This window comes from Platichthys flesus, chromosome 13, assembly GCF_949316205.1.
Source record: "Platichthys flesus chromosome 13, fPlaFle2.1, whole genome shotgun sequence".
NCBI lineage: Eukaryota > Metazoa > Chordata > Actinopteri > Pleuronectiformes > Pleuronectidae > Platichthys > Platichthys flesus.
This window is the reverse complement of record NC_084957.1, coordinates 1,916,287-1,928,294: the sequence shown is the minus strand read 5'-3', so window position 1 is coordinate 1,928,294 and position 12,008 is coordinate 1,916,287. Positions and strand designations below refer to the sequence as shown.

The 12,008-nt window shown below is 42.8% G+C and overlaps 1 protein-coding gene across 3 annotated transcripts; it reads left to right on the top strand.

The window, feature by feature from the left end:
• On the top strand, positions 1-11,952 carry LOC133967463 (MOB-like protein phocein). Of its 3 annotated transcripts, XM_062402930.1 has the most exons (9): positions 1-141; positions 2,311-2,466; positions 5,360-5,422; positions 5,707-5,807; positions 6,079-6,121; positions 6,245-6,331; positions 6,455-6,534; positions 6,789-6,900; positions 10,788-11,952. In XM_062402930.1, exons 1-9 carry the CDS (start codon positions 139-141, stop codon positions 10,920-10,922), a joined length of 780 nt encoding a protein of 259 aa, XP_062258914.1. In that variant the 5' UTR covers positions 1-138; the 3' UTR covers positions 10,923-11,952. The 3 variants fall into 3 exon arrangements, with proteins under 3 accessions (XP_062258914.1, XP_062258913.1, XP_062258912.1); XM_062402928.1 differs by lacking the exons at positions 1-141; positions 2,311-2,466 and adding an exon at positions 4,081-4,192; XM_062402929.1 differs by lacking the exons at positions 5,360-5,422; positions 5,707-5,807; positions 6,079-6,121; ... (2 more) ...; positions 6,789-6,900; positions 10,788-11,952 and adding exons at positions 2,580-2,669; positions 2,763-2,952 and having other exon boundaries at positions 3-141.
• Positions 11,953-12,008: the final 56 nt, after the last annotated feature.

Sequence of the window (12,008 nt, the reverse complement as noted above, 5' to 3'; positions counted from 1 at the left end):
TACACTGCGCATGCGCGCTCTAGAATCTTCCTCCTCACGTGTGGACGTGAACCGGTTCAGTGTGACGATCCACGCTCCTGACGGACCCGACAGCAGCTCCACGCAGAACCTCGACCCACGAACACGTCCACAAAAAACATGGTAAGACCCGTTAAAGACTCCGTGGGACTAGAGAGTGAGGGAATATAAGACACGCGTCCATCATGTGGTGGAGATTAGCGTTAGCTGCTAACGTTAGCTGCCGTTTACATCCACTGACAAGGTCACACCGCTGAAAGTCACGTTTATCATCGTGTTTAATAAACTGTGAAAACACAGTGGGCAGAAAGGAGGAGGATGGGGGGTTCGGGGCCTGTCGCCGGGGATCGAACCGGCAACCTCGTGACGAGTGGACCTGCGGGACCATCTACAGAACATGCGCCGATAATTAAAGTCCTCAGTCACTGCAGCAATCACATGGAGCAATGAATGAAGTGTCCAGGAACAGACAGGAAGTCAAGAGTCTGTTTTAAATCTCTTATTCTGCCTTAAACATGCTGCGTCATTGAAGACTAAGAATTACACTCATGTCATCTTCTTTACTTGTCGATGAAAATGTCAGATCTCGAGCTGATTCAAATAGCCGATTAATCGATAAGTCGATTGATTGACATCTGTTTTGATAATACTTTGGAGTCATTGATAAAACTACAATTCTCACAAATACTAGGACCTACTCTAAAATGTGGACGATAGTACAGAGAAACCAGTTTAGCCAACATAGTCCCATAAAAATAAATTGTCAAGTCACTATCTCAGATTCATTGAATCTCCGTCAGCTGCTGACATGTGCTGGAGGAGATGTTTGCAGCAAACTGGTCATTTGGTTTTTATTTGCTGCCATTGAGAAGCAATTACTGAGGATTTTACTCTATAGTTAATGAAACCATTGGGCTGCATTTAGATAATATGCAGATGAATGCAGCAATAATTATGATCAATACATAATATAGATAATGATTAGTGATTTCTACTTAATGGGGGACATTATCTTTAAACTGAGTTTTTCTTCTCTGTGCTATTGCTGCTTTTACTGTTTGTCAAACTTCTTGATTATATTTGCACAATATCCAGAGGGACCTGATCATGATTAAAATTGAAGCGGTGGTGAGATCATCTCGCCTGAAGTCATCATCATAACAGTTTTATGCAACTGGTTCTCCTCAAACCACCTTGTGTAAAGAAGAGAGAAGCTTCTGGAAAACCAGACCAACTGGCCCTGACTGTTATCTAGTGATGGTAAATCCTGAAGGTCATTTCATCACAGTGGAGGTCGTTCAAACTGAAATCCTGAGATGCCTCCAGGTTATCAGTGGGCCGGTCTATTCCTCCCCCTACACGGGGTAGAAGGTCATCGTGAAGGATAACTGCAGTGACCCCACCATGTCTGCCCCCCTCAGTAAACTGAGATCAACCCCCACCTTCCTCCACCTCCTCCCCAGGCGACCTTCACCCAAGGCCGCTGCTGCATCTGCTGCTTTTTTAACTGTCGTCAGCTGCTGTTTCAAATCAGATTAAACTGCTTTGAAAATGGAACTGAATGAAGTAACGTTGACTTCACACAGGCAGCGCCTTGTTGAATGTTTACACTTTGTCTGTAGACTTATCACTCCTCTTTCTTTTCCTCCCTCTTTCACAACAGAGCAGCTACAAGTGCTGATTAATGATTTCTTAGTTTGACCCTGATCTGTGGAATCAGTCACATTTCAAGTCAAACTTAAACTTGTGCCTTTTTATTGTTGTTTGATTCTGGGATGATTTGAATTGTGTAAGTGAGAAATTAACGAAAGAAGTTAAACGTTTGTTAATATCTGAATACTTTTGTTAACGATTAACACAAGAATCCAGATGCTTCACATGAGTGGAAGCAGCCATATTATTGTGGATAAGTACTATGAAGTACTAGTACTCAGAAAATGAATACTACATAATTATTAACTTTAAATGTCTTTAAAAGTTGGATGCAACTATCCTGGATATCACTCGTTTTAATACAGTCTACCTTACCCCAGCTACATTTTTCAAGTAACTAGTTCCTGAATTGTGTTGAATTTGTCTTTCAAGTTAATTAAGTGGGAATACTAAAGTTGTATTACACAGACCAGAAGTTAAAGTACTTAAAACTTGTAATTTAGTGGGTTTTGTGTAACAGAGCCAGTATTTATCTCACCACCGCCCCTAGTGGTCACCTTGTGGTGTCACATTAAACCTCAAGGCTTTTCACTGGTGAAGTGTAACTTGATGATCATCGGCTCATTTCTTTATTTCCAGGCCTTCAGAAAATTCCTCCCCTTGTTCGACCGGGTGCTGGTGGAGCGCCTCATTGCAGACACCGTGACGAAGGGCGGCATCCTGCTGCCGGAGAAGTCTCAAGGCAAAGTGCTGCAGGCCACCGTCGTGGCCGTCGGACCTGGAGCTGTCAACCCGGTAATTCTCAGCGTGGTTTAGTTTATATCTTCATTTTTTTCAAGTTCTATACATTTTATTTATGTATTTACAATAAAATGATATATATTGTATACATTTTTCTTTTTATTTAGAAAGGAGACCTGCAGTCTGTCAGTGTGAAGGTCGGAGAGAAGGTTCTCCTCCCAGAGTACGGTGGAACTAAAGTCGTGCTGGACGACAAGGTGCAGTAAAGTTCAAACTGCATCAGTTCTGATTTGTTTCTGTTGTGTCTTGTTCTTTTGTTTAATTTGTCCCTTTCTCATTCTGTCCTCCAGGACTATTTCCTGTTCCGTGATGGAGACATCCTTGGTAAATACGCAGAATGAGTCTAAGTCCCTGTCAACCCCCCAGGAGAGAAGAAATTCAGTTGCCTCATTCGTGTCTGTCTTTTCTTTTTTTATGTTTTTTCAATTGTAAATAATTATGATCTCATTTTGTTACACTAATAAAGTTGAACTGTCGATAGTTGTTGTTCTGTCATGATTTCATGCTGCTCCTGTTGATATTCACTACAATCTTGAATTTTAAGTTTATGTAGTTTTGGACTCATGGTTTTTCCCAGTCGACAGAACTTTGCTTTTTCTATAAAAGCAAACAGAAAAGGACAAGACATAAATAAGGAGATTTATTTCCAGCTGAATCACACTTGATCTCAGTTTGACGGATGCAGTCGATTGTTTTATAGATGATGCGAAGCTGAGAAACTCAAACTAACAGAACCTTAAACCTCACGACTTATCAGAAAGTGAGAGACCTTTGTTCTTATTGATTTACAAAAATGTAAAACTGGTTTATCACTGAAGAGAGACAATAAAATAATGAGAAATAAAACTGGTGCAAGAGTTTTTGTTCTTTGTTCAAACGACAGACCTCAAAGTTAATGTGATAATAGATCAACAGCTCTACAGGAGGGCCCCTGGACACACACTCCACTGACGGAAGGTTTGTGTGTCTTTATGGTCAACTTTATAATAAATGTTTATTTTTGCTGTTGATTTTCAAGTGTCAGACTATTTGTGTCCCCCTGAGCGTCACATCGATATGTAGTTGATTTTTGTTTCCTTTTGACTTCTAGTCTCGATTTGAGTGTCTGTTGTGGATTTACGTCTTAGTAGAAAACTTGTGGACTGATTTTCATCTGTTATTTATTATGAATGTGTTTGTCTGTTTCCTTCGTGTTCTTGTCTTTAGTCAATTGTTGCGTCTCTGTAGTTTTAATTACTTGTTATTCATTTTATGTTCTTTTTGTCTCACTTTGCAGTTTTGCTTCTTTGTGTCCTTTTATGAATGTTTTTCTTTCTGCTTGTTTGGGTTCTTTTTTCATCAGTTTTATCTCTTTTGAAATGTTTTGTTTTTGCAGATTTGAGTCTGTAGTGATTTGGTCTCTGTGGTTTTGATTCGTTAGTCTTTTTGAGTCTCTGTGGTTGTTTTGTCTATCTGAAGATTTGAGACTCTAGTTGTTGTATTTTTCTCTGTCCTTTCAATAAGGAAAACATCTTCCTCATCGTTCTTCACCACACGTACAAACTAAGTGAAATACTCGTGTGCAGTATAAGTACACGGATAATGTACAGTACAGATACCACGAAGTGAATCACCGACACGACAACAGCGCCAGTGACGAACATCCGGGTATTCTGTCGAGATGGTCATGGCGGAGGGTTCTGCAGTTCTCAGGAGGAATCGGCCTGGAACCAAGGCGAAGGTTTGTTTCCAGCCGCCGGGGCTTTCCCACAGGGGTTCTGACAAGTCGGCCACACGGACACGGGGAATCCGCTTCACCTGAACCGGGTTTCTCCGGCACACGTCTCTGATCCGCGGCTCTGTCCCAGACAAACACAGGAAGGGCCGGACCGGGAAGCGTCAAGCTAAATTAGCTGCTAACCATTAGCTGCTAACCGCTAACTGCTCCTCCGTCTAGTTCCTGGAGCCGAGTCGAGAACGAGCCCAGGTTCTGCCTCCTCCCCTGGAGATCCATACTGGTTTAGTGTCGCTGGATTCATTAAGAACTTGATCCGGTGGAGGATTGAAACCACCTACAAGGACACGAAGTTAGCTATGTTGCTATTTAGCTGCGTACGCTCGTTAGCTTTGCAGGAAGAAGCCGCATCCCGGCTATCGAGCTAGCTATTGACAGGTTAGCTTATTAGCTGTGATAGCTTGAGAAAAACAAAGATTTTTATTATAAAAAGATTTATCCAGTCTCCAAACAGTTCATTCCACTTCACGCTCAGTGAATGAACACCAGGTTGGTTCACGTCTCTGAAGTTAGCTTCGGATTCGGAGCCTTCTCTAACACCAACCTGTATTTTAAACGCTCCTCAAACTCTTCCAGGTTATTTAGTTCAGAATTAAATAGTTTAATGTTCACTGGGCTTCTCTGGGTTTGAAGACAAAAGCTGTGAAATCCCCGTTTTGTGTGTGTGTTGTTAATGTGATCAAACTTTCTCTAGTGACAACCTGTGATTTTTTGTGTATTAAAGTCTACAAGATTAGTTGGGTTTCATAAACACGTGATCTGATGTCTGAGGAATATAAACATTAATACAGTACAAGCTTTCACACGTATGTTTTGAATGGAGGAGGCTTTAGGCTAAATTCTGTCTCTTGTAGAGAAAATCAGAAAAATGTGTAAAGCTTTGAACCAGCTTGTCTAAATCTGCACTAATACAATAAGTTAAATCAGTGGCTCGATATTGTAATTCTTCCTTAAACCTCTCCCTAGCTGATGAGTCAGAAGCTAACTTCATGTTTGTTTAGTTGATTGTGGGTCGATATTGTGCAACAGCTGTGTAATCTGCTCCAGTCAATCTACAACGTGCACTTTGTCCACTTCGACTGGAGACTAAGTGTGTCCTCCCTCCCTGTGCAGGACTTCTACAACTGGCCGGATGAATCATTCGAGGAGATGGACAGCACGCTCGCTGTTCAACAGGTGTGTGGTCATGTTGCCTCTTTTTAAACAAGTGCACACTAGTACAGAATTTTCATTTTGAGTGGATGTATATGATCTATTAAATCACATGCATGAGTCAGCTCCTACATAATCCTTTATTTCATTTCTTATAGATATATATGATGAATTTTGAATAATGGTCGTTTTGATATGTAGTGGTTTCTGTCACAGGCTGTTGACAAACAGATGCAATGGTCTCATCATTACAAGCTGTGGCTGAATGAGGATGTCTACTAATATGTGTTTCTTGGCTCTGGTTTCAGTACATTCAGCAGAACATTAGATCAGATTGCTCCAATATCGACAAAATCCTGGAACCTCCGGAGGGTCAGGATGAGGGGGTGTGGAAGTATGAACACCTCAGGTAAGTGGGGCAAAAAATACTACGAGTACATTTTGAATATGGTCTTGTTAGCCTGCATTAGTTAACCCACATCCTTCAATGTCTTGTGATAACCGTCCAGTTGTCTTGCATAATCCTGCTAACTAATGGTCAAACAAAAATTAAGTATAGCCTCCTCAGTGAAGTTTATTGAGGGATCCCAAACTTTGACAAGCCGCTGGTTTCTAATCAAATCTGACAGAATAACTCACTCATGTCTGTGTTTTGTTCTTTCTTATGTCCCGTTTTTCAGGCAGTTTTGTCTTGAGCTCAATGGACTAGCTGTAAAACTGCAGGTAAGTGATCAAACTGAACAAATACACACTTTGACTGAAAGGATTTTTTCCTGAGTTAGTCAAGTCTAGACTAGTATCGTTGTAGTAATAGTTTTTTTTTGTACTCTGTCTCTCCTCCTGCAGAGCGAGTGCCACCCAGACACCTGCACCCAGATGACGGCCACAGAGCAGTGGATCTTTTTATGTGCTGCCCACAAGACACCCAAAGAGGTGAGTCCGTCCTGTGTGAACCCCTCTGCCTGGTTCATTCGTATCAGCCTTTGTGTAAACAACAAGTAGAAACCGCTCTCACTCACAGTTGTGTGTGTGCGTTTTGTTCTGTTTCATCCATAGTGCCCTGCCATTGATTACACCAGGCACACGCTGGACGGAGCTGCCTGTCTTCTCAATAGCAACAAATACTTCCCCAGCAGGTCAGTCTCCTGCAGCTCAGCCTCTATGATTGATTAAGTATTAAATGTCAGTTTGATAATGTGAACTGTTTGGCTCGTAGTGATGAACCTACAGATAAGAATCAGTTGAATCTGCTGCTCACAGAGTCTTTTAGTGAATCTTAGAAGGTTGGAGTGTGACAGGAGATCCCACAGGAACTTTGCTTTAAGAAAACTGACCCGATCCTCACTTGATATCGTTTAAACAGCTGCCATCTGTCTGATTGTCCTTCTAGGGTGAGCATCAAAGAGTCATCGGTGGCTAAACTCGGCTCCGTCTGTCGTCGCATCTATAGGATATTCTCTCATGCCTACTTCCACCACCGCCAGATCTTTGACAAGTATGAGGTAGGTGTCATTAGAAAAGGTGTCTGTTCGGCAAGTAATGAATGTTGTGCTTTTTGGACGGCTGTGATGGAGTAAAACGGTCGTCCGCTAACCAAAAGGTTGGTGGCTCGATCCCAGTTCTTCCACATCTGCCTGCTGATATGTTCTTGGGCAAGATGCTGAACCCCAGATTACCCCTCAGAATGAAAAGTGATGCTCATAGGTGCACTGTGTGAATGTGTCTGTGAATGGGGGAATGTAAAACTACTGTAAAGAGCTTTGAGTCGTCATCAACACTAAAAGAACGCTATATAAATACATTTTTTTTTTTATTTGCTGATATAGTCCAGTTATAAAACACTCTCAGGGTCAGTAAGGTCAGACATTTTATACGTGTACAGACTTCATCAACACGCTCACCCGCTGTCTTTTCATGCTGTATTTTCACACGGACTGGAAAAGTTCCAGAAAATGTCTGGAGCAACACATCTCTTCCAGTTCGTTAAATCAATTTTTATTCTGTATTGTTATATGCATATATTTGTTCGGTTTATTGCCCTATGTGTGCCCTATGTGTGCTTTCATCACATAGGGCACATTGCCCTATGTGATGAAAGCAAAATAATTAGTTGAACCAACAAGGTTGTCGAGGTGTATATTACCACATGGCTTTGAACAAAAGGCCAGACTTGTTACCTAGCAAGTTTGATATGTCATTCATTGGGGCGAGGCTTATCTTTGTGTCACTTTATAGTGGCTTTGATCTTTCCTATGTTCCTCTAATGTTAAAAGTGACCTTTTAAAATTGTCTCTGATAAGGAGTAGTAGTATACTGAGACTCTACACTGAACTAAGCACAGGATTCATTAAGAAGTGATTGCAAGACTTGCAATCAATACATAAGTGAAAAGACAGATTTTAGTTGAGAGTTTCTGTATCAGCTTCACAATGGTTCCATCTCGTCAATTACAACTACCGAACATAACAGTCAAAGCTCTTCGCCCGCACGTGGACGATGTCTTCACCAGGCTAACTGCGGAGGAGTGGAGGCAGTTAAAATTAGGTGCACCGAGCAGTGTCACAAAGTTTCTGTTGGCCGAACTTGTCATGAACATGACATCGACAGTGTCCTCCAAACTGTTGGCGGCTCTTGGAAAAGAAGGCATGTCCATAACTGTGGAAAAGGTCCAGTCCAGTCTGGGAGACGCACTCTGTCAAAGTTTGGCACCGGGAGGCTCAACCGACTCTGAGTCTTTGGATCAATTCACAGAGTTGATTGCAGAGGAGGTGACGGAGAGGATCAAAGCCAGCCGGCTTTCTTACTCCACCAGCACACAGTCCAGTGGACCACCACGGTGTCACCAGACCACACCCAACCAACTGGAGAAAATGGTCGGTTGTCTTTGCAGAGTATTGAAGAATTCTGCTTCGGACATCCAGGGCTTGTTCAAACCAAGACTGCGGAGTCAAAAGACATTTGATCTTTTAGATAAGCTTTCAAAGGGTAAATCAACCTCTTCAGACTCTGACTCCACATCAGGCAGTCGTTACTCTGACAGAGCTTCAACAGCCCGCAGCAGTGACCGTGGGTCAAGTGAGGATGTCCAGGAAATCCTTAAGAAGGAGGTGAGCGACATCCTCGAACCCCTTGTGTATGAAATGTCAGAGTCGGACCTGAGTGAGCTGATCTCTGAATCCTCTCTGGAGTTTAAAGCTGCTTCAGATGAGATCTATCAGATAATCACTAAAGAGGAGAGCGTCAAATCATCGGATCCGAGTAGAGGCTCCAAATTCTCAAAGATCTGGAAAGGAGTGGGAAAGAAGATCAAGAAGCTTTTGGCGAAGCTTTTTGCCACAACATCGCTGCTCAAGATGGGGACACGAGTCCGGAAGAAGTTCAGTAAGGAGACCCAAGTCCAGAGCAGTGTGTCAGTCAAGTCTCTGATGGACAGCGTGGAGTCTCTGCTTCTGACCGACACCAAGGACAGAGTTTCACCTGCAAACGCCTCCGTCCTTACCGATGTCCTCTATAGGTACATCACAACTGACATTTCAGTGGTGACTCCAGTTGAAGAGACGAAAGTGTCTGTTCCTAAATCCCACAGGAAGATGTACTCGGACATCCAGGAGAGAGTGATCAATTTCCTGCCACTGATGAACTGGTGGTTCTCCAAAGAGGCCGGTGACTACACCGAGAGGGTGACCTCGGCTTTAATGGAGATTGAATCAATCGTAGTGTCTCCGGTCTCAGAGATCGACACTGCAGAGGAACAAGAAGCGTCCTGCAAAAAGACGTATGTCCGTCTCCTCATGGAGCAGCTCGTCAATCGAGTGTATACGAAGGCCAAAGTCAACTTGTTCTTTGACGAACAAAAAGACAACACTAAAAACCTTTTTGAAAAAACATGGTCCGAAGTCCAAGACATTGACTTTGACATGTCCCCAAAAATTATCGACAAACTGCAAAAGGCCGTGTTCAAGGACCTGTGCAAGACGTGGGGCTGTCCAGAGATGCTGCTTCTCTCCATTCGTCAGAAGGAACCAGAGGTCGAGCAAAAAATCGCCGCCTGTGTCAAAAGCCTCATGTCCAAAAAACCCGTCAGATTCCCCAGATTCTGCCCCTGTCTCAGAAGACTCTTTAAACGGTAGAAATGCTATTGATTAGGGCTGCTGCATATAAAATATTTCATTAATATCGTTAAAAATCAGGTTTTTTGGATGTAGTTATTCATAAGATGACCCAATTATTAAGACAGTAATTTGGTTTGATCCTTTGATTTATCAGCCATCTTCAAGACTTTGTCATGTGCACAGACACAAAGTCTTGGGTCACCGGCTCCCTTCTAGCCGTGAAAAAATAAATAAATATTAAGATAAAAACTAAAATTATTGGCAGAAATTGAATCTTATAAAATAATCTTAATGCTATTGTGTTTCTTCTGAATTGTACGAATTGTTTTCTTTATCCTAGAATGGGCCCTTTGTATTTAAATACTTTATATTTACATCAGGAGCAGATTGTATTTTTTACAGTAGCCCAGACTGGACATACCAAACCTTTTGAGTTTTTGTAACAACTGAATCTATCACAGGTTCTGTCATGTTTGGAGGGGGGGAGGTGAGGTGTGTTCAGCTGCAATAGGACTCTTCACCACTAGATGTCACTAAACTTCTTTTTTTTTAAAGCATGAGAGCCCTGATATATACCTGTACAAATAAAGACTTGGTAAAATAGAAATGACTTTATTTATAGAGGCCTATCAAAACCTTATATTAAAGAGGCCTCCGGGTACAGATTAGAACTGGAATTGATAAGCTCCACCACCAAATATGTTGCACACACCCATGCATGTTTCTGTCAGTCTAGACACAGTTTGTCTTTTACCAATGAAGAAGCAGCGGGAGATTGTCCTGGTCCGACTCGTTCACAACAACAGGAAGACTCAGGCGAGGGGCGGAGCCTGTAGAGCAGCAGGAGGCGGGGCATGACGTATAAACTCTGCTGTGGAAAGATCAGTGTTGATGTTTCCAGCTCATCCACACCGGCATCGGCCCTCATCATCAGAAGATCTGAAATCTCCTTGTGTTTCCAAGTTGACGTCTTCGTTCGGCTCCTCTTCTTCATCCTGAGATGTTTGTGTTCTTCCAGTTTCAGTCTAGTCTCACATGGACTCACTCTTGACAGTTTTCTAGGGACTGGTGGCAGGAAACGTTTTTTGGACTAATGCCCTCAGCAGCTGTCTTGGACATTTGTGCTTTCTTACTTTTTTCTTACTGGAAAATGTCGGGTAAATTTTGGTGCATGTTTGAAAGAAGCTGTAAAGTGTCAACCAGGCAGAATGGAGCCGACTCCGGATGCAATTTCATAGCTGTGACCTGTGTGTGTTTGTGTGTTTGTGTCTGTGCAGAACGAGACGTTCCTGTGTCACCGGTTCACACGCTTCGTAATGAAGTATAACCTGATGTCCAAGGACAACCTGATCGTGCCCATCCTGGAGGAGGAGGTGCAGAACACGTCTTCAGCCGGGGTGAGCGAGGCCTGAGAGGCAGCTGCTGCCACAAGGGAGACGTGCGAAAACAAAAGATCTACACATTACAGAGGAGACGCATTCACACACAGACACACACATGAATATATATGTCTACACATTACACACACTACAGTGTATTAAGGCTCCTGTCCAGTAACACTGTTCATGTCCCTCCTCCCCTGTCACCTGTGTCTCTCAGAGGAGGTGACGTTAAAGAGCGGGAGCAGAGTCACTCCTGCAGGACGACACTTTTCTGTTTCCCTCCATGTTCCTTCAGATTCAGGCTGTGTCTCTGGAAACACCTCCGCTCTAACTCCTCCCCTTTTACTTTATTCTTCTTTAAGCAGCTGGATTTGCAAAAAAACAACAAAACAAAAACTACATAAAACCATGGTGACCTGTATTGTTGACGAAGGCACATACACTGACAGCCCCCCCCCCCGTATATAAGCCGCGGCCCTTTCTCTTAATCCTCTGTCATATTTTCTGATGGTGCTTCACTGTCTGCTTCTGTTCTGTTTGCTTGTGTTGCCTACCAGCTTGTTTCGGGGGTGTCCCATGAGACGGATCTCTAAATGAGCCGGCTCACATAATAATGCTGTTCGAGCACTTTGAAGGGGCGTGGCTCGTGTGGTAGTGAACAAAGACAACCGGTCTCTCTCTCTCTAGCTTCGTACGTGTACCAGCAGTCAGGTACTCTGTCTCCTCGCTCTCCTCGCTGTAGGAGGCTGTTGGCTAACTTCTGATCCTGCTTTGTGACGTGCCCCCTTTTAATCCCGTGTGAAATGTGCCTGATGCTCCGCCTCCCCCGATTTCTACCGATGTAAACATTCGACCAGTAAAGGCCACGAGGAAGTTCTGACTATCGGCAACATTTAAGTATCTGAGCACAACCTCCGTCTTCTACCCCCTCCCTCGTTAAGTTATTTTGTGGGAGGAGTCTTGTCAGTCCCACCCACTTTTTTTTTTTTTAATGGACTAAACAATTTTGTTACTGTTGACATTTACATGATGTCTGTTAATAAAAAAAACATATTATTCAGACTGGTGTTTTTTATATAACTGAGGTTCCATCCACACTATTTACAAACATTTGTG